This window comes from Symsagittifera roscoffensis, chromosome 3, assembly GCF_963678635.1.
Source record: "Symsagittifera roscoffensis chromosome 3, txSymRosc1.1, whole genome shotgun sequence".
In the NCBI taxonomy this organism is placed as follows: Eukaryota; Metazoa; Xenacoelomorpha; order Acoela; family Convolutidae; genus Symsagittifera; species Symsagittifera roscoffensis.
The window spans coordinates 24860794-24886007 of NC_087064.1; the positions used below are offsets into that span (position 1 = coordinate 24860794).

General features: G+C 34.2%; 2 protein-coding genes across 6 annotated transcripts in view; both read left to right on the plus strand.

Moving 5' to 3' along the window:
* The window catches only part of LOC134841515 (leucine-rich repeats and immunoglobulin-like domains protein 2), a 441437-nt gene that overhangs the window by 315681 nt on the left and 100542 nt on the right, over positions 1–25214 (plus strand). The gene's annotated exons all lie outside the window — the stretch shown is intronic.
* On the plus strand, positions 603–20037 carry LOC134842086 (uncharacterized). Of its 5 annotated transcripts, XM_063858252.1 has the most exons (3): positions 603–973; positions 16786–16843; positions 17291–20037. In XM_063858252.1, the coding sequence occupies exon 3, from the start codon at positions 17329–17331 to the stop codon at positions 19927–19929; it is 2601 nt and encodes an 866-aa protein (XP_063714322.1). In that variant the 5' UTR covers positions 603–973; positions 16786–16843; positions 17291–17328; the 3' UTR covers positions 19930–20037. The 5 variants fall into 5 exon arrangements, with proteins under 5 accessions (XP_063714322.1, XP_063714319.1, XP_063714320.1 ...); XM_063858249.1 differs by lacking the exon at positions 16786–16843; XM_063858250.1 differs by lacking the exons at positions 603–973; positions 16786–16843 and adding an exon at positions 10208–10874.

Genomic DNA, 25214 nt, shown 5'->3' on the forward strand with positions numbered 1-25214 from the left:
TTTCATTTCGAAAACTTCAAAGTTTATTGAATCTACTTAACGAATTTTCGACTGATTAGAATAATGGAACAAAGATAGAGTGCTCAAAAAGACAGCTCTAGCGCTAGTTTACTGTTTTTAATTAGAGGGGTGGAGATTCTTAAGCAGAAACCCAATGGGATTTTTAAGTAATTCCAGTTTGTTCATTTGGTTGTGACCTCAGTCCCTAAAGTCACCACATGTCACTGAAAAATGAAAAACGTCAAGCGCATTAAATTTTGATCCATGATTCATGACGATCATGTACCACGATGATAGATCTATCAATTGAGTCCGGATTGATAGCAGATGCCAAGCTGACGCGAGATGCCAAACACTGATGCTCAGTAAAAAAAAAGAAAAATGAGTGAGCGAAAGCAAAGAGTGTTTTGTTATGCGACACCATTTGGTCACATATAATTTGGTGAACACTGATAGAAAACTGAGACCAACTTTACTACTTTATTGGAGCTATGAACATATGTGTTCGCTAAGTTCTAACTGAACACATACGGATAAGGAAAAGTAAAAGAAAAAAGAAGTATGATCACATATGCTGCATAAACACATGTGCTCACCATTACAACACACGCGCGCATATTTTCTCTAAATCTTGTCAGAACTCAGAGAGCGCAATATTACTCGCAGTATCATAATGGCAACAATAATTCCCCCTAACAATTCGCAAAAGGCCAAAAGCAATGGCTAATTTTGTAGTTTTTCCGAAAAATTACTAACGTTTGCTCTCGAAAAAGCCATACATAGTTTAAAAAAGACTAGCTTCTTCGAGCTTTATTTTTATGTTTAATCTCGCTCGGTTGCAAATATCTCGAAAGAAAACAAAAAGTATGTCGAAGCAAACGATCCTAATAGGTTTATTTTGAGCCTTATATAATAATAAATTAGTGCAGTTCTTTAACAAAAGAAAATCATTCGAGATTGTCCATTTTTCAAGGTAAGAAGAATTTGAAATATTTTCCTCTGAGTTTTGTTAACATTTTTCAAATCACTTTAGTTTTTAGACCATACATTGGCACTGCATACTGCAAAACTGGCCGAATATAAGTTTTATATAATTAAATTGGGGATGTTTGAATCATTTAACTATTCATAGTGATAATTTTTTGTAGTGATAATTTTGTGTGCGATGACGTTCCATCAAACAAATGATGTTTATCTTGTTGTTCCGACTTTCGATACGAAAGTAACGGAATATTTGTGCTCGGGGTGGGTTTTTTTTTTCTTCAGACAAATTTCGACTTTTTAACTAGCCATTTTTGACGGAATTTTTTTATATCATTCGAAAGCCACTGTTGTCCTGAGCTTGAATTTGAAAAGATATTTCACCTGTGATTATTTTGCGTAAAGTTATGAGGGTTTAAAGATTGCCATTTTGGCCATTTTGACCAATTTGGGACAATTAACGCGCGATATCATTCGCGCTATTAACGCGTAAGCGGAGATTTAATCCGTCTTATAAATCGTTCCAAATTGGTTGAACGAAGCTTATTTGCCATAGTTGATTTGTTACGAGGAACGAAATCTATCTTTTGTACTTTATATGGCGTGTGGGGGGATGATTTTTATAAAAAATTTCAAATTAAAAAAAAAATTTCATTTTATTTTATTTCATTTAATTTTTTATGCTATTACTGCTGCTCCATAAACCTTAAAAGGCAGTCGGAACATTCAGGGCTTCGCCCTGATACGAGCAGTCTTGTTTGTATTCCAAGATAATTTCTATCATTTTAAAGCTTAAGTTTTTTGTCATGTAATTGTTCCGACTTTCCATACGAAAGTAACGGAATATTTGTGCTCGGGGTGGGGTTTTTTTTTCTTCAGACAAATTTCGACTTTTTAACTAGCCATTTTTGACGGAATTTTTTTATATCATTCGAAAGGATTCTTTTATATCATTCGAAAGGATATATCATTCGAAAGGATATATATTTCGCGCCATTAACGCGTAAGCGAGGAGTTAATCCGTCTTAGAAATCGTTCCAAATTGGTTAAAAGAAGCTTATTTGCCATAATTGGTTTGTTACAAGGAGCGAAATTTATCCTTTTGTACTTTATATGGCGTGTGGGGGGATGATTTTCATAAAAAATTTCAAATCTTAGAAAGTTTTTTTTTTCATTTTGTTTTATTTCAGTGAATTTTTAAATGTTATTACTGCTCCATAAACCTTAAAAGGCAGTCGGAACATTCAAGGCTTTGCCCTGATACGAGCAGTCTTGTTTAATTTTGCAGTTCAATTACAGCTGGAACTGGAGGACTTTCATCACCTTTACCTTGGTTATTGTAAGCTAAATGCTGCTCTCCATCCACAACAAAACGCGCTCTAACTCATCGGACATTGATTTACCCTTGTCTTTAACAGTGTCGAAAGAACTATGTGTAATCTGAAAAAAAAAGGGTTATTTTCTAGATGATCTGCTCTATGTTTTTAAGGTTGGACTTCAAGATGCTTCTTATTGGGTATAGAAACCATAGATTGGCAGAAAAAAAATATAAAAAAGACTTCTGACTCTTTCCAATTATATCCGAACTGAAGCGGTGTCCAAATGATTTTGCTCTGATCTCTAAATCTAAAATTTTATTCTGTTAAAAATGAATGTTTTAAGCACTTTATAGATTACTGACAGAAGTGAGACGTGTTTGTAGTTACCTGAGTTATCATTTTCTGCACTCTCAAAAAGAGGTATTACTTTTTCACTTTTTAAGGTCGAGGAAAGTATTGCTCCTCAAAGCCAAAAAATTAGGCGGGCCTAACAATATAACCGCAAACAGCGGGATATTATCTTCTTTTCAGTAGAAATGTACTATAGTAGTATGATAAAACAGCTTGAACATAAAACAGCCGTTCGCATTTTGTGAAAATCGAAAAATTAAAACATAGAGTGGGTTGCTGTTCAACAGTTTCTCATCAATTTCAGTCTATTTTTCACTGAGCCATTCAAAATTCATTGAAACAATTTTCTAGACTCAGAAATGCGACTGAAGCATTTTTAGTTCATCTGGCCCTTGAAATCCAATTCATTTTTTGTGGGAAAAATTAAGTTTATAGGATTTAATTCTTTTTAAAAAAATTTCATTCAATTTAAAAATTAGGTCATCAATGGACCCGGAGAACAACTCATCTTCCCTAAATTCAAGTTCTTGTAAATAAAATAGTTGAAGTCTAGTTGCTTTTTTTTTCAAGTGAAACCTATTGAAAAACTTGAAAGACCAATTTTTAAGTCTGAAGTTGATTGTTTTTGATCAGTGCCCTTCAGTTTTCACACATCGAGTACAACATCAATTACACACATCAAGTATAGCTTTCGTTTTGTTTTTTTTTTTCAAAGATTTTCAACCAAGTTGATTCCAAAAAAAGATATCGTCAGCTATTTTAACAAAATGTTTGCAAAATTATACTGAAAAACACAATTTGTAAGGACAAAATTAGGGTCACATTCAAAGACAAAAATTTAAATTATTTTATGTGGTTGGTTTTTTAGATCAGACAAAATTTGTTACCTGACATCCCTTCTTGTAATATTAAATGTTGCCAAGGTCAAAATACCGATTGCTTTATACCATAGAATTTCAAAAAGAATTTATCAAATTTAAAATTAAAGTGCAGTTAGAAAAATTGAAGATTTGCCCGTGTTACAAATAATTTTTTGTACTTACAAAATTTTATTAAATCATCTTTCTGATCTACTTCTCAGCAAACCTAGTCATTATCTAGGAAGCAAAGGCGAGCCAATACTATGGGGAATAATTGCTTGCAAAAGCGACTGATGTATTTAACTAGTTCTCAGTCCATGACGCTGAAGTCAAACGTTTTGTCTGATGATTTTTGACTGATTAATTTCAACGACTTGAAAATCTGTCAGCGTCTGTCCCGCAGACGTCTTAACTAGATACACACAATGATCATTGTGTTAGATAAGTTAGCACCATTTTAAAAAACTTTTCTGAGCTACTGAGTTTGAGGATGTTACTTCACTTTTTTCTATCGTACAATTAGTTCGAAGTATTACCCTTATAATTTTTTGTTCCGACATTCAAAGATTGATTCGAGTTGCTAGGCAATTGTGCTTGCACTAGTTTAAATGCGGTTGCAAGATGCTCAATTAAGAATTAATATTTTCATTATGCGAACTATTTATGCGTGGCGAAGTATCCCGCACTCATGATCGTTCCGAGTGGAATCAATGAGAGTGCTTTGATCAAGCTCGTTTGAATCATAAGTTAACATTAAACATTTGACCATTTACCTGGGCATTCATATGCGAGCCGCTCTTCTTGTTTGATTTTGCATTGTGAGTTAGCTTAATTCTATTCTGAGAGAGTTTAACCAGCATTGCCACCTCAAAGCGCTTCTTTCCGATTTTTGTATTCCGCTGGTCTTTTTTTCTTAAAAAGTTCTGACGTTGTAACCAGCCGCTTTTGAACAAACTTTTGTGAACCAAATTTTTGTATTCCGTTTGTTTATTTCTTGACAAATTCTGACATTGCAACCAGCAGCTTTTGAAAAAAATTTTGTGACATCAGAAAGAAATTGCAGTCAAAATTTTGAAAACAAAAAAACAACAATGCTGGTACTAGAGCAAAGTCCTGATTGTTTCGACTGCCTTTTAAGGTCTACGGAGCAGTAATAACAAGTAAAAATTAAAATGATTAAAATAAAACTAAAAACAAAATAAAAATTTGAGATTTTTTGTGAAAATCATCCCCCACACGCCATATAAACTACAAAATGATAGATTTTGCTCCAAGTAACAAATCAATTATTGCAAATAAGCTTCTTTCAACCAATTTGCAACAATTTCTAAGGCGGATTAACTCTCCGCTTCTGCGTTAATAGCGCGAAATATATCGCGCGTTAATTGACCCAAACTGGCCAAAATGGCAATCTTTAAACCCCCATAACTTTACAAAAAATGATCACAGGTAAAATATCTTTCCAAAATTAAGCTCAAGACAACAATATTTTTTGAATGATATGGCTAGTTAAAAAGTCGAAATTTGTCTGCATAAAAAAACCATCCTAAGCACAAGTATTCCGTTACATTCGGAACAACAAAACAAAAATAGCTTTGACCTTCGACTATCTATCTTAAAGTTATAGGGGATTGCAATTAAGTCTGACTTGACCAATATTTCAAGGTGCTATAACAACTAACGCGAGTCTGGTATAACTAACGCTAAGTCTGGTAAGAAACAAGTTTCCGATTGATGTTCAAGTTATACTGTTCTCAAAGCAGCTAGTCATTCCAAATAAGATAACAACACAAAAGAACCCTACTTCCTTTGACAGTAAAAGTATGAAACAAAACTGCTCGTATCAGGGCGAAGCCCTGAATGTTCCGACTACCTTTTATGGTTTTATGGAGCAGTAATGACATTAAAAAATTAAATGTAGTAAACAAAACGAAATTTTTTTTTCTAGAATTTGAATTTTTGAATGAAAATCATCCCCCACTCGCCATATAAAGCACAAAAGGATCGATTTCGCTCCTTGTAACAAATCAACTATGGCAAATAAGCTTCTTTCAGCCAATTTGGAGCAATTTTAAGACGGATTAACTCTCCACTTACGCGTTAATAGCGCGAAATATATCGCGCGTTAATTGCCCCATGATGGCCAAAATGGCAATCTTTAAACCCCCATTAGTTTACAAAAAATGATCACAGGTAAAATATCTTTTCAATATTGAGCTCAGGACAAGAATACCCTTTGATATAAAAAAATTTCGTCAAAAAAGGCTAGTTAAAAAGTCGAAACATGTCTGAAGAAAAAAAACCCAACCCGAGCACAAATATTCCGTTACTTTCGTATCGAAAGTCGGAAAAAAATATCAAAACTCGAAGTATGATAAAACAGCTTGAACATAAAACAGCCGTTCGCATTTTGTGAAAATCGAAAAATTAAAACATAGAGTGGGTTGCTGTTCAACAGTTTCTCATCAATTTCAGTCTATTTTTCACTGAGCCATTCAAAATTCATTGAAACAATTTTCTAGACTCAGAAATGCGACTGAAGCATTTTTAGTTCATCTGGCCCTTGAAATCCAATTCATTTTTTGTGGGAAAAATTAAGTTTATAGGATTTAATTCTTTTTAAAAAAATTTCATTCAATTTAAAAATTAGGTCATCAATGGACCCGGAGAACAACTCATCTTCCCTAAATTCAAGTTCTTGTAAATGAAATAGTTGAAGTCTAGTTGCTTTTTTTTTCAAGTGAAACCTATTGAAAAACTTGAAAGACCAATTTTTAAGTCTGAAGTTGATTGTTTTTGATCAGTGCCCTTCAGTTTTCACACATCGAGTACAACATCAATTACACACATCAAGTATAGCTTTCTTTTTGTTTTTTTTTCAAAGATTTTCAACCAAGTTGATTCCAAAAAAAGATATCGTCAGCTATTTTAACAAAATGTTTGCAAAATTATACTGAAAAACACAATTTGTAAGGACAAAATTAGGGTCACATTCAAAGACAAAAATTTAAATTATTTTATGTGGTTGGTTTTTTAGATCAGACAAAATTTGTTACCTGACATCCCTTCTTGTAATATTAAATGATGCCAAGGTCAAAATACCGATTGCTTTATACCATAGAATTTCAAAAAGAATTTATCAAATTTAAAATTAAAGTGCAGTTAGAAAAATTGAAGATTTGCCCGTGTTACAAATAATTTTTTGTACTTACAAAATTTTATTAAATCATCTTTCTGATCTACTTCTCAGCAAACCTAGTCATTATCTAGGAAGCAAAGGCGAGCCAATACTATGGGGAATAATTGCTTGCAAAAGCGACTGATGTATTTAACTAGTTCTCAGTCCATGACGCTGAAGTCAAACGTTTTGTCTGATGATTTTTGACTGATTAATTTCAACGACTTGAAAATCTGTCAGCGTCTGTCCCGCAGACGTCTTAACTAGATACACACAATGATCATTGTGTTAGATAAGTTAGCACCATTTTAAAAAACTTTTCTGAGCTACTGAGTTTGAGGATGTTACTTCACTTTTTTCTATCGTACAATTAGTTCGAAGTATTACCCTTATAATTTTTTGTTCCGACATTCAAAGATTGATTCGAGTTGCTAGGCAATTGTGCTTGCACTAGTTTAAATGCGGTTGCAAGATGCTCAATTAAGAATTAATATTTTCATTATGCGAACTATTTATGCGTGGCGAAGTATCCCGCACTCATGATCGTTCCGAGTGGAATCAATGAGAGTGCTTTGATCAAGCTCGTTTGAATCATAAGTTAACATTAAACATTTGACCATTTACCTGGGCATTCATATGCGAGCCGCTCTTCTTGTTTGATTTTGCATTGTGAGTTAGCTTAATTCTATTCTGAGAGAGTTTAACCAGCATTGCCACCTCAAAGCGCTTCTTTCCGATTTTTGTATTCCGCTGGTCTTTTTTTCTTAAAAAATTCTGACGTTGTAACCAGCCGCTTTTGAACAAACTTTTGTGAACCAAATTTTTGTATTCCGTTTGTTTATTTCTTGACAAATTCTGACATTGCAACCAGCAGCTTTTGAAAAAGTTTTGTGACATCAGAAAGATATTGCAGTCAAAATTTTGAAAACAAAAAAACAACAATGCTGGTACTAGAGCAAAGTCCTGATTGTTTCGACTGCCTTTTAAGGTCTACGGAGCAGTAATAACAAGTAAAAATTAAAATGATTAAAATAAAACTGAAAACAAAATAAAAATTTGAGATTTTTTGTGAAAATCATCCCCCACACGCCATATAAACTACAAAATGATAGATTTTGCTCCAAGTAACAAATCAATTATTGCAAATAAGCTTCTTTCAACCAATTTGCAACAATTTCTAAGGCGGATTAACTCTCCGCTTCTGCGTTAATAGCGCGAAATATATCGCGCGTTAATTGACCCAAACTGGCCAAAATGGCAATCTTTAAACCCCCATAACTTTACAAAAAATGATCACAGGTAAAATATCTTTCCAAAATTAAGCTCAAGACAACAATATTTTTTGAATGATATGGCTAGTTAAAAAGTCGAAATTTGTCTGCATAAAAAAAACATCCTAAGCACAAGTATTCCGTTACATTCGGAACAACAAAACAAAAATAGCTTTGACCTTCGACTATCTATCTTAAAGTTATAGGGGATTGCAATTAAGTCTGACTTGACCAATATTTCAAGGTGCTATAACAACTAACGCGAGTCTGGTATAACTAACGCTAAGTCTGGTAAGAAACAAGTTTCCGATTGATGTTCAAGTTATACTGTTCTCAAAGCAGCTAGTCATTCCAAATAAGATAACAACACAAAAGAACCCTACTTCCTTTGACAGTAAAAGTATGAAACAAGACTGCTCGTATCAGGGCGAAGCCCTGAATGTTCCGACTACCTTTTATGGTTTTATGGAGCAGTAATGACATTAAAAATTAAATGTAGTAAACAAAACGAAATTTTTTTTTCTAGAATTTGAATTTTTGAATGAAAATCATCCCCCACTCGCCATATAAAGCACAAAAGGATCGATTTCGCTCCTTGTAACAAATCAACTATGGCAAATAAGCTTCTTTCAGCCAATTTGGAGCAATTTTAAGACGGATTAGCTCTCCACTTACGCGTTAATAGCGCGAAATATATCGCGCGTTAATTGCCCGATGATGGCCAAAATGATCACAGGTAAAATATCTTTTCAATATTGAGCTCAGGACAAGAATACCCTTTGATATAAAAAAATTTCGTCAAAAAAGGCTAGTTAAAAAGTCGAAACTTGTCTGAAGAAAAAAAACCCAACCCGAGCACAAATATTCCGTTACTTTCGTATCGAAAGTCGGAACAAAATATCAAAACTCGAAGTATGATAAAACAGCTTGAACATAAAACAGCCGTTCGCATTTTGTGAAAATCGAAAAATTAAAACATAGAGTGGGTTGCTGTTCAACAGTTTCTCATCAATTTCAGTCTATTTTTCACTGAGCCATTCAAAATTCATTGAAACAATTTTCTAGACTCAGAAATGCGACTGAAGCATTTTTAGTTCATCTGGCCCTTGAAATCCAATTGGCTTTTATTGATGTAGGTAGATTCGCAGGGAAAACTTCATCCTGCATCATAGTTCTTTCCCACACCTGCAAAAAGAGTGTGACAACAATCATGGAATAAATAGATCCATGAGAAATTGTTTCGTGATAAAATTGAGTTCTGACTGTTCTGAGCGCCTGATTGGTTTTGAGCGTGCATTAGGACGTATAAACGCTTGAAAAAATACAGTAATGAGATTTTAATACTTGAAAGTTTTACAAATTTTAGGTTGGATAGTGCTTTTATTTTTCTAAATCGATTTAAATAATTTGTGCATTTAAGTTGAAATCAATGCTAAGTAGAGAAACCGACGAATTTTTAAGCCATAGCCAGTTCCATATCTCGATGTTTTCTTTTCTCTTTTATGTGACATCTGCCGAATTGTGTAACAGGTGGTTAACCACCGGTCATACTTTTTTCGGATCTCTTAAACTACTCTCCCCCCGCCAAGGACGCTGTCATTTCCTCTATTCTTTTCTTTCATTTGTTGTCCACTCGAACTTAAAAAGACTATATGTGACTATCTATCTCTTTTCTAGATTATTTCCGAATTCCGATTGGTGGCAAAAATATAAAAACAAACAATTAAGAGAGCTATTGTGTAAATATGTGACCATCTGTTAGGTGTTGTCATGACCTAGTAATACTTTTAACAGCCGGCTATCAAAAATCCTGAACATCTGCAAAAAGATCGTAAAAAGTCTTTGCTTTCGCTGAACTTTTCAACAGAAACTTTAGTTGAATACTTTCTAATGAAAAAAGCTGTAAGCTAAATATCTGTAGGGAAGAGAGCACAGGGTCGCATTTTTTGGGTGATTTACTGGTCTATAGAAAAGCGAGCGGAGCATCTGGAATTCAATTGCATAATAATCGGGGGAGGGGTTAATTGAAACGGAACTCAACTGAGAAGAAAATGCATTTTATAATGAACGAGTGAGATTCTTTTGCGTATGCAGTAGCGGCTGTCGCTGGATAGCGCTAGGACCGCACACATTGCGTCTCTCTGTCTTGTCTGCGTGCTGATTGCTGTGGGGAAGCACCTGCGTTCAAATCAGTGGCTTTTAAAGACAGGTGTTGTTATGTTGGAAAACAACCTGCAGGCAATCAAAATTGCACAAATCTGAGCACGTGTTACTCTCTTCTGTTCCCCTCCACAGCTCTCTTGTAACTCACAAAATTGAGATCAGCCGCAACTGCTGTGATCAGATTTATGCTACTTTTACTTTTGTCACCGCACCGGCTGAAAACATTTTACACTCTTGCAAAGTAGAAAAGTATTGCTGAACACGCATTTACTTTGCTCACAGTTGTTAAAAGCTGTTCAACTAATACTTTTATCCTTTTTTTTCTGTTTTTTTTGTTTGCTCCGAACTATGGATACTTACTTTTTATTGCACTACTGGACCCACAAAAATGCACTTGATACCTGTTAAGCTTGTATAAGATTGAAACAATCTTTTGTAATGTGTGCCAATTAGTTTTAGGTCTATTATGTCCAGCATAAAAATGTCTCGTAAGTTCTATTTTATTTCACCTTTTTTCTTGTTTCTTCAAATTCCTGATAATTATTATCAACTAAAAGATTTGATTTTGTTTCCCGATTATAATGGATTATTATTACTTTTAAAAATTAAACCCGTTTTTGATGGGCTTATAACCAATTTCTCTTTCTTATAGAATAACCCATTTAAATCAATTTTAATCCTTTTTATAAAAAATAGGTTTCAGTTACGTTTATCGAAGCTCCAAAAAACTGTTCTGATAAAAAATCGCACGGTAAGTGCTAATTTTGCGTTTTTCTCCTAAAATGATTGGAAAACCGGGGTTGACCTCCACACAAGGAAAATATTATCTCACAATTTCACTGCCGGAGCTAAATGGAAAAACTCTAGTCATACAATTTCATACCATGAAAAATGTGTGATTAAAATTTTTTCAAAAATAGCGTTTTCTTTTACATCAACTAACAATTCACAAAGTAAAACTGAGAAATTCACGAAGTTAAAAAACCCAGAAAATTTGATTACACATTTTTTAATGTTTTCTAAACAAAAAACGAACAAAATTTTTCCACAAAAAGTATGATTTTTTGTCTATAATGTAGTCCAGGCACTGACTTGAGCACAAAAAAAAAACAAAAATCAGAATTTTGTTTTGTAAAGCCATAATTGGTTTTGTTTTATATAAAATAATTTTAAAATAACTTCCAAATAAACAGAAAATAATATCACATTTTAGTTTTTTCCGCTACCCATCCACCCCCCCCCCCCCCATCTGATTATCCTAACTGTGCTCCAGAGGTTCATATCGCTTTTATATCGATAGTTAAAGTATTTTTGCTACACTTAGTAGCTACATATGTATAGTAAGCTTATCACTTTTCCCTATTTTCTTACACAGCTGCAGCTGCGCCTGATTTATTCCAGTAAAAGTGCTTTTACCCTTTACTCCATGTAAATTAAATATTATTTCTTCATGCACTGTATATTTTATTCACACATGCACATACGACATGTGTGTTTTTCCCCCGTTTTCAACCCGCTGTATTAAGTTGAGTAGAAAAGAATGCGCTCAGCAGCATCGTCTCTCAAGTGCAGCCACAAGAAGGGTTTAGAGGATTATACCCAGCAATCTAACCTCTACATTTCATTAACTTTTAGCTGGTTGCAATCTGCCTAAAATTGTTGCTCTTTTTCGCTCTCAGTCGAACTTTCATATTACTTGATATTACTCGAATATCATATATCATAAAATTCTGTTGGCGAAAAAAGTTTAAGCAGAAAAGTGAGTTGTAATATTAAATTGTTTTTTCAAATGTTTCTCTGTTTTACACAAGCCAGGGCTGCTTAAAGAATAATAATAGAAAAAATTTTGATACATTTTTTATTGTTTTTTCTTCCAATATATATACAGGGGCGGATCTAGGACTTTCTCGAGGGGCGCATTTTTGTCGATCTTTTTTCCGGTGGACAAAATAGATTTTCCGAGCTCTCTCAAATCACTAAAAAGACTCTGTTTTGGTCAAATTTTCTGCCCCGTTTTTAAGCAATTTTTGGAAATTTGTACAAGGGAGCCCCCCTAAATCCGCTACTGATATTTATATTTTTGGCTGACTGACCCTAAAAGTTTTCTATTACGAGATATCTTGGAATAAAACACACGTGTTCAGTGTGTTTCCGTGCTTTATTTGAAAAAATAAAGCAATATTTGAAACAATAGTGAAATATTTGAAATACTAGTTCATAATTTTTCCTAGTTCAATCAACTAAAACAAATTAGAAAGATAAAGTCGCGTGTTAGTTTTCAAAATTATGTGTCTTGTTAATTTTTTTACATGTGTTTTATGCCAGACAAGCAACAGCTTATATTGCATCTCGATTTTTGTTCACATCTCGACACTACGAGTATCGACTTGTTCACAAAATTTCTCGATGCAATATATAGCTGTTGCTTATCTACACTTGTCGATAAAGTTAAACGCAAAATCATTCTTTACTCACTAAAAACTCTAAATTTAAAGATTATTTTGGACAAAAATTACTTTGAGTTTAAACGAAAACCTTAGAGCGACCGACAGCAAATGGTTTGAACTACCCTCTCTGGAAGTCTAATTTTTTTTTTTACTCATAAGCATTTAGCAGTTTTTTCCGGGACTGGAAATGCTAGTTTTCATAATCCGCAGTAGATTTTTCAAAATGAGTGAAATTTTAAGATATAGCTGAGTTTAGTAAAGTTGTCACACTGATTATTTCAATTTTTCGCTGAAAATCTTCCATATCGCATGAATAACTTTTTTACTGCGCTTATTCGCAGACGGTAGAAACTGGCACTTTCAGACCCGGAAAAAATCTTCAAATAAAAAATTGAGACTTTCAGAGAGAGTAGTTCAAATCATTTGATGTTGGTCGATGAAAAGTTTTGTTGAAATTATTAGCAAACATTGTCCACTTGTGTACCACTTGAAACACTAGAGTACCATTTGAAAAAAGTGACATCTTTGAAAACTTAGTGCATTATTTGAAACACTTGTACAATATTTGAAAGACTAATGCGCTATTTTAAGCGTGAAATTTATGGGTGTGTTTTGTGTCAAATGAGTGGGTTTTGTTTGACTATTTTTTTTACAAGTGTTTCATACCAGATAAGCCACAGCTCATATTGCATCTTTAAATTCATGCCTCGTGCCTCGGTTTTTCCAGCAATAAATTGAATTGAAATTTCTCGATGCAAGTTATAGTTTTTGCATATCTACTAAAATATCTGTTGATGCATGTTGAATGATCCTTGATTGATGACTGAAGCATTGAACGAGGCATGTTTAATGTCCAATGTAGCTGTTTTAAGTAAAAATTGTTTAAAAATCAAGAATTTCATGTGTTGAATTTATGTTTAACAAAGTTCACGTGATCAAACCAAAAAAAAAAATGGATGTTGAAAATAAAAGCCAGCAAAAAACTTGCCTTTATGAGATGCCCTTCTGACATTTTTTCGCTTGTTTGCAAAATTCGGCGTCGATGGTTTTTTATTAGCTTAGTTTGGCCGATTATTTTCAGCGGATTCCTTATTTTAAGTACATACTCACTAGTTTGAATTATTTTGTGACTGATTTTTTTTCTAAGAGTCACATTTTCCTAAGAGTCGAGATGTAAGTAGTTCAGACTCTCATATAGGTCCAATGATTTTTTTTTCAGCAAAAGTCTTTAAGTTTGTTCCTAATCAAATATATTTTTTCGAGGCTTGATTAATGATTTCATTACTAGAAGTTCATTTCTTTTGTTAAAACTATAGCAAACTCTACTATCGAGCAGCAAAAGTGTAAAGCTAAAAAAACGTTACTTGATTGAACTTTTAAAAAATTTACCTAATGGTCCAATTTTCTGAAATTAGTTTAATTTAATCAAAAAAATGTCGTCGTAATTTTTTCCAGAAATTCAAAGAGCCTCAAGGCCATTTAATTTTTCTTTGGAATTCGTAGTTGAGGTTTTCAAAAAGTATCAAGTACGTTTTTTTGCTGATTAATTGTGTTCATTGGCTCTTTTCCAACTGTCTGTTGGCTATGTTTTTACAAAACAATTTTTTAGAAAAGCTGTTAATCAAAACTTGCTTTTGATTCCGTCAAAGGAACTATGAAACTATAGAGGTGATTTTTACTCGGTAAAGTTTATTTTGATTGCGGTTTTTCAATCGCTTAGTTGGTTCCTTAACTTTTTTGAAAACGCAATTATGTATATTGAAAAATGCATTCCGTTGATTTTTTGAAAAAAAATTTCGGGTCTTAGCTCACCTAATTTGATTTTCGGTACTGATGATGATTAAGATGGAAAATGGAAATTATGCGAAAGTCTTTTTTATTACATTCAGGCACCATATGGAGGATAGAAAATACTTAAGAATTAGAAGTAAGTAAGAGCATACAGCTGAGCCTTGTTTCGTATTTAACATGGCACACCTGATACTGACTCAAGCGAATGAGAATTTGATGCTATCCAACTAACAATCGGAGAGAGCCATGTGTTCCTATGGTCCCATTTTAACCAACTATTAATATAATTTAAACAAGTCCCCTCAATTAGTCACCTGCGCTTCATTTTTTCCGAGTTTGTTCTGGCTTCCAGATCAAGATAGTTAATTACTCTTCCCGAAAAAAAGTTGGTGAAAACTTGTAATTTATCAGAAAAAAAATCATTGGAGAAAAAATAGCAAAAACTATCGGTAAGTTGACTTGATCAAATTATCAAAAAAAGCCATACTATAGTCGCAATATCTTTTAGAATAAAACTAGTTTTCCAATGGTTTCAAAAACTCGTTAATTTTTTTTTCTGCATATTTCTTTTTTTTTTCTATTCCTTCGATGGAAACGGTCGAATAAAACAGACGTGCTCTTTAGAGAAAGCTCTAAGCCTAAGAAAAAACAGACGCGTCAACTAACATATTTTTTTTGTTCCGACTTTTATAACGAAAATAACGGAATATTTGTGCTCGGGGTGGGTTTTTTTCTTCAGACAAATTTCGACTTATTAACTAGCCATTTTTGACGGAATTTTTTTACATCATTCGAAAGGTATTGTTGTCCTGAGCTCAAATTTGAAAAGATATTTCACCTGTGATCATTTTTCGTAAAGTTATCGGGGTTTAAAAATTGTAATTTTGGCCAATTTGGGACAACTAACGCGCGATATATTTCACGCTATTAAAGCGTAAGCGGAGATTTAATCCGTCATAGAAATCGTTCCAAAATGGTTGAAGGAAACTTATTTGCCACAATTGGCTTGTTGGTAGGAGCGAAATTTATCACTTTGTTATTTATATGGCGTGTGGGGGGATGATTTTCACAAAAAATCTCAATTTTTTTAAAATTTCGTTTTATTTTTATTACATTTAATTTTTTTCATGCTATTACTGCTCCATAGACCTTAAAAGGCAGTCGGAACTTTCAGGCTTTGCACTGATCGAGCAGTCCTGTTATTTTTGTTCTCTTTGGGCAATCCTTTTTTAGGTACCAACTTAACTAGCACTGGTGCCTGTGCATATAGCTTGAGAAACCGAAGCTAAATAACTGATGCATGAAAAACAGACGGGAAAAAGAGAACAATTTAGCACAGATGATAACCTGTAAGGGAAAAACTGAAATATAAAAGCGCAAAAAAAGACATGCAAATAGCAAACGACCTCATTTTCAGAATGGCCAAGAAAAAGACAAGATAGTGGTGGTTTTGAAATGGAAGCTGTTTTTGACTTTTTAAGCCCTAGATTTTAATTTAAAATTAATCAAAAATCAGATGAACGACTGTTGTTTAACTTTCGGCTAAAGTTTTTGACAGGCGGCCTTATGTTTAGTTAGATACACGATACTTCCTTCAAAAGCATGCCACTTCAACTAAAAGTCATTATGCTCAGTTTTTGCTCTTAATTTGCCATTTTTACGCCTGTTTTCCGTAACCGGTACAACTTCGAACCAGTATGTGCTAGGTAAATAAAGGGTAAGAGCCGGTCGGACGGGACGCACCTTGTAGCAAGGGGATATTTTTGCAATATGGGAACAGAGCTCAGAGAATTTATCAATTCATCATTGCTATAGCAACCTGTTTGATGGGTAAATTACACTATACGCGATATAAGGAAATTTGACCGAGCGTTCTTTACGCAGACAGCGCTGGCCGTCCTAAATTGAAAAAATTATTACAGCAACTTTTTTCTTGAAAGAATAAAGCTGCCCAATTTTTGATTGATGCCTGAAGATAAAAGATTGTTGCCAGGTAACTGAAAAAAATGGCCAAAGTCAGCTGAATATGATTAAATTTTTAGTCTTTTGGGGTTATCGCAAACCTAAATTCGGATTTTATTCTGGAATACTAAAATATAGAATTTTTCATTTTTATGATGCTTTCCATATTGCTTGAAAAATGTCACTTGATTTTTTGTGAGCGTTCCGTTCAATATATTTTTGTGGATACAATCTTTGGTTATATCTTGGGTCAGAGAGGTCTATCCAAATTGAGCGCGTGCCCATATGTTCTGTGTCTATAATAGCCCACAGAAGGGGATTTTCTATAGCAGTCAGAAATACACGGCTGTTATTTCCATCATCGTCCATTTTCCCCTCTTACAATTCAATTCCAACTCACAGCTAACTTACCCTCTGTTCTTCTTTTTTCTCTCTCTTCGTTTATTTTTCTATTTTTTTCAGGCACTGCTGTTGTGTGTGTTGTTCTCCATTGAGCCTTCTGTCGCTTTGAATTTAGCTGGTTTGGTCTACTCTACAGTTGAATGTTTGTAGCTGTAACATCCTGTTAGCTGCTATCTCTTATCACATTCCATCTATGTACACGTATACCGCAACATATGTGCCGTGTTTTTAAGCACATTTTTTGTTGATTCATTTTTATGTTCTCCATATTTATGTCACGTTGAACGCAATTGTGATAGTCAAAGTTTGAAAATTTAAATAAAAACTTTAAATCAAACTCAAAAAATACGATTCATTATATACATTTTTTTTCGTCAAACACCCATTACTAATTTCTGGAAGAAACAACAAATAGGTGTGTTGTACTCTGAGTTATGTTTATTTTTCAAAAAATCATATTTTTTTATTTGAAAAAATGATTTTTATTCATTAGTCATTTTTGATCAGCCCATTAATTTGCTGACGCAGAGTAAATTCAAGTATTCAACGCTTATTCTTTATTTAGACGAAAAAACATCATAACTGACAGAATTTGAGCACGAAATGCCTCGGAAGTCGACATCAGTCTTAACCGAAGCTCACTCGGCCAACAAGAACTTCGGTTGTTTTGTCTGTGGCTTCATAACCACCGAGCTCAGTCCAGTCAACTCCCAGCCCGACTCCAAAAACCGACCTTTTTTTCCTTTCATCCTCAACCAGGAACCAGCCGAGTGTTCCCCCGAGATCACCGACTCCGGAACCGCTCTCGTGTGCACCTTGTGTCACACTTTTCTGCACGAGCAATGGGCGGTATACGACGAAGGACTAGTACACAGACAGAAACGACTCTACTGGATGAAAAGACCCGACAATTGCCGCAAATTCACTCCACGAGAGAAACACATTATGAAGAACCTAATTGTAATGGATACCCAGGATACTATAGCCGAGAACGGCGTGAAACCATTAGGCGAACTCGTGTTTTCGACGTTAAAGAATACAGGAACACCGAATAAACTTGTTGGGCCGAAAACCGAGAAGCTTTCACCGGACGCACTCACGAATGGAGTTATAAAACAAGTGACGGCTGCTTATGCAGCAGCCGTTAAACCGATCACGGCGAGTTCAATAATGACTTCTCCGGCCTTGAACTGTCTCGGAAAATCGACCAACGATGAAGAGATCTCGTGTTTTCTCTGCAACGATCGACTGCTTTTCTCGGAGCGCAAAATCATCCTGACAGATCCGCCTCCGGAACGCACGCCGACGTCCCGGTACTACCCGTGCTTCCGCAACATCAAACCTCCTCATTCGACCAAAGTTCATATCAAAAACGGAGATATCTTCGCATGTTCAGACTGCGACGAAAACTTGAAAAGTCAATGGGTGAAGTTTGAAAAAGCCGAAATCCCGACGGATATTAGAGTGTACTCGCTACGCTACTCCGACCACAGTTTCTGCTACTGTTGTGGTAGCATATTTGCATCACACGGCAACGATTTATCTCTTACATGTGATATTTGCTACGCCAGTTACTGTCAAATTTGCCGACAGGGCAGTAAGTCGAAAGACAAAATGTCATCAGTGCGCTTGGAAGAAAATGACGAATTCAAATCATTATCGAAATTCTTCCCGCAAAGAGTCCGAAAAACGACAGCTTGTGAGAAATGTATGGCTTATTTTTTGATCCAGAAAAACTTTTACGACCAACAGAAAATCAGCCTCAACAACCGGGCGTATACTTTACCAACTATGGGACTCATGGGCAGTCAAAGTCAAAAACAAATCATTTGTTATCTCTGTGGCGAAGGTTATAAATCAACAGGTAAAGTGTATTACCTATTTGGAGAAAAGCGACCAAACGATGAAAAGACTCCTTACTTTCCCTTGCTGAAAAACTTGAACCCAGCTGAAGGCGCCCAAATTATTTCAAAGGATGGAATGATTTTAAGTTGCCGATTTTGTTACCATAATTTAGTCTCCCAGTGGAATTGGTATGAGTTAGCCAAAGACAATCGACCGAAAACAATGCGAAGTTATTCCTTGAACATCTGCTGCGTTGTATGCACAAAAAGCGTCGCACGACCTAAAGTTCGCGTCATCGGTAAAAGTCAGTTCCCTTTTTTGACCGAAATCAGTTTCGATCCTCGATGCATAGTTTTGGACAATTTTGATACAGCGGTAGTTTGCAACCCGTGTGAGAGAACCCTTATTATGCAATGGCTAGATTACGAGAAAAGATCGATAAGCCCGACTAAACGTGACTATCAAGTATCTGGAAAAGTTTTCAAGTGCGGCACGAAAACACCTGAAATCAGTCAATCATCTAAGTTACTCAAACCGCAGCTTACGGACACTGAAAATCAACCAAAGTTTCCAACTAATGGGATATTTGCCAGCGGAAACAGTTCAAGCCCGAAATTGACCAATGAGGGTGCTGCTGCGAATATTTCGACCAATCAAAGCTCAGCTCTGAACAACTTGTCATTGGCCGGAACTAGTGAGAAAATACTGCTTCAAGCAGCAGCCGCAATGTACCCATCAGTCGCCGGAAACTCATTCATTCTAAACGCAGCAACCAGTTTTTTGTCGAATGCGTCAAATTTAACCGCTTTGGGGCTAAATTTAAACATGAATAGCCATCAAGAAAGCAGAAGTTTGTTGTCATCAGAACAGACGCCACTAAATAATGCCATGCAAATCAAAGTGGAACCGGATTCTACTGTATTGGACGCGTCCCTCCCTAAAAACTCACAACAATACAGCTACTCATCTGGTATGTCTATAAACAACAGTCAATCCAAAATTACCCCGACCAGTATTAACGGGAAAACGAACGCTAGAAAAAGATCCAGCGCTCAAGTTGAAAATAGCGAGTCTCACTTTAGCAGAACAGATGTGAAAGGCGAGAGAAAGGACTCAGTTTTGGACTTATCTCCAGGGAGTTTGAATTTATGCACTACTTCCTGGGAGGATTTGGTAAAAAGAACGAAAATGAACGATTCAGACGAAGTTCGCAAGTTGGAAATCGAACACTGCAAACTGCAATTGCTGCATGAGAATTATCAGAAAAAAGTTGCCGAGTTGAACGATGCTGAAAAACCATTGCAAAGACAACTTCAACTTGTGTCATCGTTGTACCGACAAATAAGCGAAGAGAAATAATAAGAAATAATAACTAAATTGGACTAGCATAATAAGAAATGGACAGAGATTACTCTAACATAAAATAGATGCTTTGAACACAGAAATCATTTTTTTTCAACTTAACATTCCATTATTTCTGTTTGATTTTTTTGTTCATCAAAATTATTGTAATCAATCATCAAAATAATACATTTCTTTTTTATTTTGGTTTTCCTATCAGAGATTTGAATTGAAAACTGCCTCGCTTTGATTGCAAATGCAAAAACAGAACATCAACTTTCAATTTATTATCAAGGATAGCCAGTTGCTGTGCAAGTAGCGCAGAAGGTTGCAACCACAATAGACAAAAACTTTAAGAAAAGTTTCTCTTCGTCAGTGGTCAGATTGTCCGATGAGATACTATCAAAAGAACTATAAAAAAATTAGGCAGTTTTGAAAACACTGCTTTTAAAAAATTGAAAAAACAATAGAAAAATATCTGAATTTTTAAAAGAATTTCTGCAGCAGTTTTCTCAGTTTAGCACAAAAAAATTTCGTCCCAAGATAACAAACACTAATTTAAGCAAAATTAAATTTTTGAAACTTAAATAAACCTTCTACTATAAGCCTGCTCGCTCGCAGTATTTGCCCCAAATAGTGCAAATACAAAGAAGTCACATACAAAACAGTCCAAAAAACAAAAAAAGAATTGAAAAAAAAAGTCCCATACAAATCAATCCAAAACTATTTGAGTTTTGTTACCCTTATCTTTTGGCGTCGGAGAACTGATTACTCTTTGAAACCTCAATTACAAGCGAAATTTCAGATCACAAAACCAAAAATTGAACAACAATCAGCTCAAAGTCGAATGCTGTCGAATTGATAATGTGGTTAATGCGTTCGACTCAAACTCTTGAGATCAAAAGATCAAATCCCTGGCGGTACAAAATGTTTTTCTAAAATTCCCAAAATGGTGGGGTTGGTTAAATATGGTAGCCGGTGTATCTAGGGTACAAAAGTCGGGCTGAACCCTGAAGGAAGAATACAAAAATTTAGCTCAACCTTAAAGAATTGGACGAGGAGGAAAGAAAAATCGATATGTTGTTTTCATTCATCTTTTTGCTGGTTTCAAATTGACTCGATTTTGAACAATCACAAAATGTAAATGAAACTGGAAAAATTTCTAAAGCTAGGCAATTTTGAATAAAGATTCAAACTAAAAACAAAACATAGTTAAACTAATAGATCAATATTACAAGTACATCCCCTCAAATTTGGCTATCGATTGAGTTTCTTTAGATGCTATAACTTGAAGTAATTTGAACGTCGCAGAGACATTGTTCGAAAGAAAAAGTAAGTTAAACAGGCACGCGAATAAGCCTGTAAGTTGTCAGAGCGACATAATAAAATAGTTTTTTATGGACTGCAAAAATAGTCTGTTGCTCAATCTTTTAGCGTTTTTCTGCACTTAAGATTTTAAAATTCATGCCGATCGGAGAAAACACAGTGATATTTATCTCATTCTTTGTACGCACGCCTCCGTTGAAACTGCTTTGTGCGCAGCTCTAGGAAAAAAAAGGTTGCATGTGATTTTTGTTCCTATTGAGCGGTACCACCTTTTTTAAATGAAAGTGCATGAAATTTATAGAATAGACACATTTCGATGCCTATTAGTAGACGGTAATACTTCGACCGCAGTCATGTTTGCAAGAAAATTTTGTTTCAGTGGTCGAAATAAAAAATGACCAATAGGTATTGTAGCTGCCCGGGTCGAGGTGCTCAATTTATGTCTCGACATTCTCGACCAAGAAATCGGTATTTCTCGACTTTCTTGACCAAATATTGGTGTATTTTGACTTTCACGACCAAATTGTTGTGTTTTTCGACTTTCTCGATCTAAAAAAAACAAGTGTTCGACTTTGTTCGACCCAGTTCAGATATGTTTCGATTTTATCGGCCAAAATTTGATATGTTTCGTTTTCCTCAACTTTCTGGACCGAAAGTTTTTAGGACTTGGTTCGTTCCAACCCGCTTAGATATGTTTGGACTTTATCGACCAAATTTCGATTTGTTCGATTTTCTCGACGGACAATTTTTAAAAATTTGAAACTTAGTTTCTTCGACGCCGCATAGACACTTTATGACTTTCTCGCAAAAAACTCAATAAGTTTTGAGTTTCTCGATTTCTTGACCGACAATTTTTCAAAATTTGTATTTTTTTTTGACCTCGCATAAAAAAGTTTTGATTTTCTCGACCAAATTGAGTATATTTCCAATTTGCGCGACCGATGAATTCTTATGGGACTTTGCGCGACCAAAAAAATTATATTGCGACTTTGCTCGACCCATAAAAGATATGTTGCGCCATTGCGACTCAAAATTGGTATGTTGCGACTTCGTGCGACCGTAGTAATTTGGGCAATTTTGTGCGACTCAGAACAGATATTGAGACTCAAAATGGGTACTTTGAGCGGCCCATTTCAGCTATGTTTCAACTTTGCACAACCCATGTTGCAATTTTGGGCGACCCAAGCCTCTTGCGAGAATGTGGAATTCCGTTCGCAGATTCTGTTTCTAAGAATTATGTTTTGTTTTACCATACTTTTCATAACTCTCACGAAAAAGTGTACTTTAATTATTCATCAACTTTCGTTCTCCTAGATAACAACTAGTATTCGTTAAAAGAAGAAAAATTTTAGTTACTTGAAAACTTACTCAGTTAGTTATGCTAAAGCATTGGAGTTATTCACTTGCTTCGAACTTCATTTTAAAGTAGACCTCTTCCCGAGTAGTGAATTTTCAGGTAATTAAAATTTTTCTTCTCTTAACCAATACTAGTTTTTATCTAGCTTGTCTGGGTCGCAACGTATCTTTTTTGGGTCTCGCAAAATCGCATAAAAATGCATCGGCCGCATAAAGTTGTGACTTACCTGTTTTGTTTTGAGTCATAATGATCGCAACAAACTCATTTTAAATCGAAACAGTCGAAACAAAATCCCAGCAACGACCCGGCTCTACCGTTGAATAGTTATGGATGAAACCTCATGTAGACTAATCAGTTTTTATTGAATGACTTCTTTTTTTTGTAGAAACTACAGCTGATTAGCCCGACAAAACAAACAAACATTGAAATTTTGAACGCGTTTTTCTCAAATTGGGTTGATGTTAGACAAAAAGTGAAGAGAACAAAAATTGCTTAGAATTTCCCTCATTTATTATGATGCAATTTTTTATCCAAAATTCTCTAGCAAAATTTTACCCCGATATAGGTTTATTTTTTTCTATTAATCAAGATAGACGCTGAAACTACTCGGTGAATTTGATGAGATAGTTACACCAAATGAAGCCTATCACACAATCCAAAAAAGTTCTAGAAATTTTAAATTTCCTAAAAAATTTTATTCAAAAAAATACTTCTAGTTGATAGTCAAAAAAGGTCATTTTTTTTACTACATACGAATCAAAAACTTCGCTTAAAAACAAGTTTTAAACAACTATGCAATTTTTTGGAAAATTAGTTTTTCTAGAATTTTGTTGAGCTGTATAATAGGTTTTAAATACTATTTTTTCATCAATTAACTTGCTAGTTTCAGCGTAATTCTTGACCCACTTTTCAAGTAAAAAAATTTTGTTTATAATTTTAGCAAAAAAAGGTACCATATAATTTTAGCAATTTGTTTTTCTTCATTTTTTGTCTAATCTCGACCCAATATGAATAAAAAAACGCAAATGAAAAATCAACTTTTGTTCGTTTTGTCCGGATATCCTAAACCACCACTGTTTGCCAAAAACCAGACAAAGTTGGATGATACTATTGTTCCGCTTTTTTTATTCTGTAAAATTTTGGACAATTTAATTAAACGTTTTGAAGGATTTTTTTTGCCATCTACAAGGTTTTTTAAAGCCCGGAGCTTAAAATTATTATAAAAAAACCTGTAAAAACGCTTAAGTGGCAGTTAAATGCAATTCAAATTGAATTGAGGTAATTCATTTGTCCAAATACTTAAAATACGACAGGCTAAATACTACCCTTTGTACTTAGCATATCATCTGGGGCATTTTGAAGGAAAAAAAGGGAAAAAATGCTGTCTTTTTTTTTCTATTACTTTATCAATTTTTCAATCAATTTAAAAAAATTGCCCTAAAGTGCAATCAAAACATGCAGACGTTGCCCTTATATTCAATGACTCTTTTTTAAATTTTAGTAAAATTTACAATTTTCATTAAAATTGTCAGAAATTAGACTTAACACCTTTTTTAATTGATTACCTTGTTTGAAGTAGACTGTCGTACTTGTTCAATAACTAGCTAGTCATGTGCTGAACTCAATGCATTTTTTGTACCTATTGAAAAGTTTATTTAGATTCCTATTTTCTACCATTTTAAAGAATTATTTTTAAAGATTTTTTAATTTTCAATTGTTTTCTTTTATTTTTTCTATTTTTTACTCAAGAATAACCACAACCAATGAAACTAAATAAATTAGAAAAAAAACATTTGGAATTATGCATTGCAACTCTAAGTCCGAGTAAAAAGGCTCATTAAATATCATTTTACATGTTTCGCTCCTGCTTATGCAAAAACCAATGAAAATGATTGATTTACTTTCTAAATAATTTTGTGAATATTTGTACAAAAATTTATGATAAATATCAGTGCCTGAAAAAAAATTGCAATAGGATGAAAAAGACGTTTGCAAAACTTTGATTACAGATTCCTTAACATGCTTAACCTAAAATCAACAGAGCGCAAATCTTAATTTTTGGTCAAAACCATCCAAAAAAAATCACCCTAACTATCAATTTTAGAACGTTTATTCTTTTATAAGTTTATATGCTTTGGAATAATCCCGGCAAATTGCATCGAACAACAGCATTTTTTTGTCTTTTTTTCCAGCAGTATTTTCCCCCACACGCTTATTTAAACTATTAAGTGATGTATTTAACGTTTTGAATCCTAGCAAAAGGTCCAAATGGCTAGACTCAATTCATTTTAGAATGCTTTAATTAACCATTTACGCTTGTTATAAACACGCAAAATATTGCGCGTCAACTATTCCAAAAATTGATTGAGTGATTGAGGCTGGCTGACTAATTTTAGATAGATGTTCTGCAATTAGCAAAAAATACTTAATTTTTATCAAGTTTTCTTGAAATCAGCCCAAAAAAAAAGAAAAAGTTCGTATAGTTTTTTTCGACATTGAGATTTTTTCGAATTTTTAAGCAGTCTTCCAAAAAAAGCTTTAATATGATACCACATTTGACCCGTAGCTGCTTTTTCTGGGTAGTCAAAATTGGCTGTAAAAACCAACACGAAACTATTTA

Excerpts from the sequence above, each read along its gene's own strand:
- LOC134842086 (XM_063858252.1), top strand. The coding sequence starts at position 17,329 with ATGCCTCGGAAGTCGACATCAGTCTTAACCGAAGCTCACTCGGCCAAC.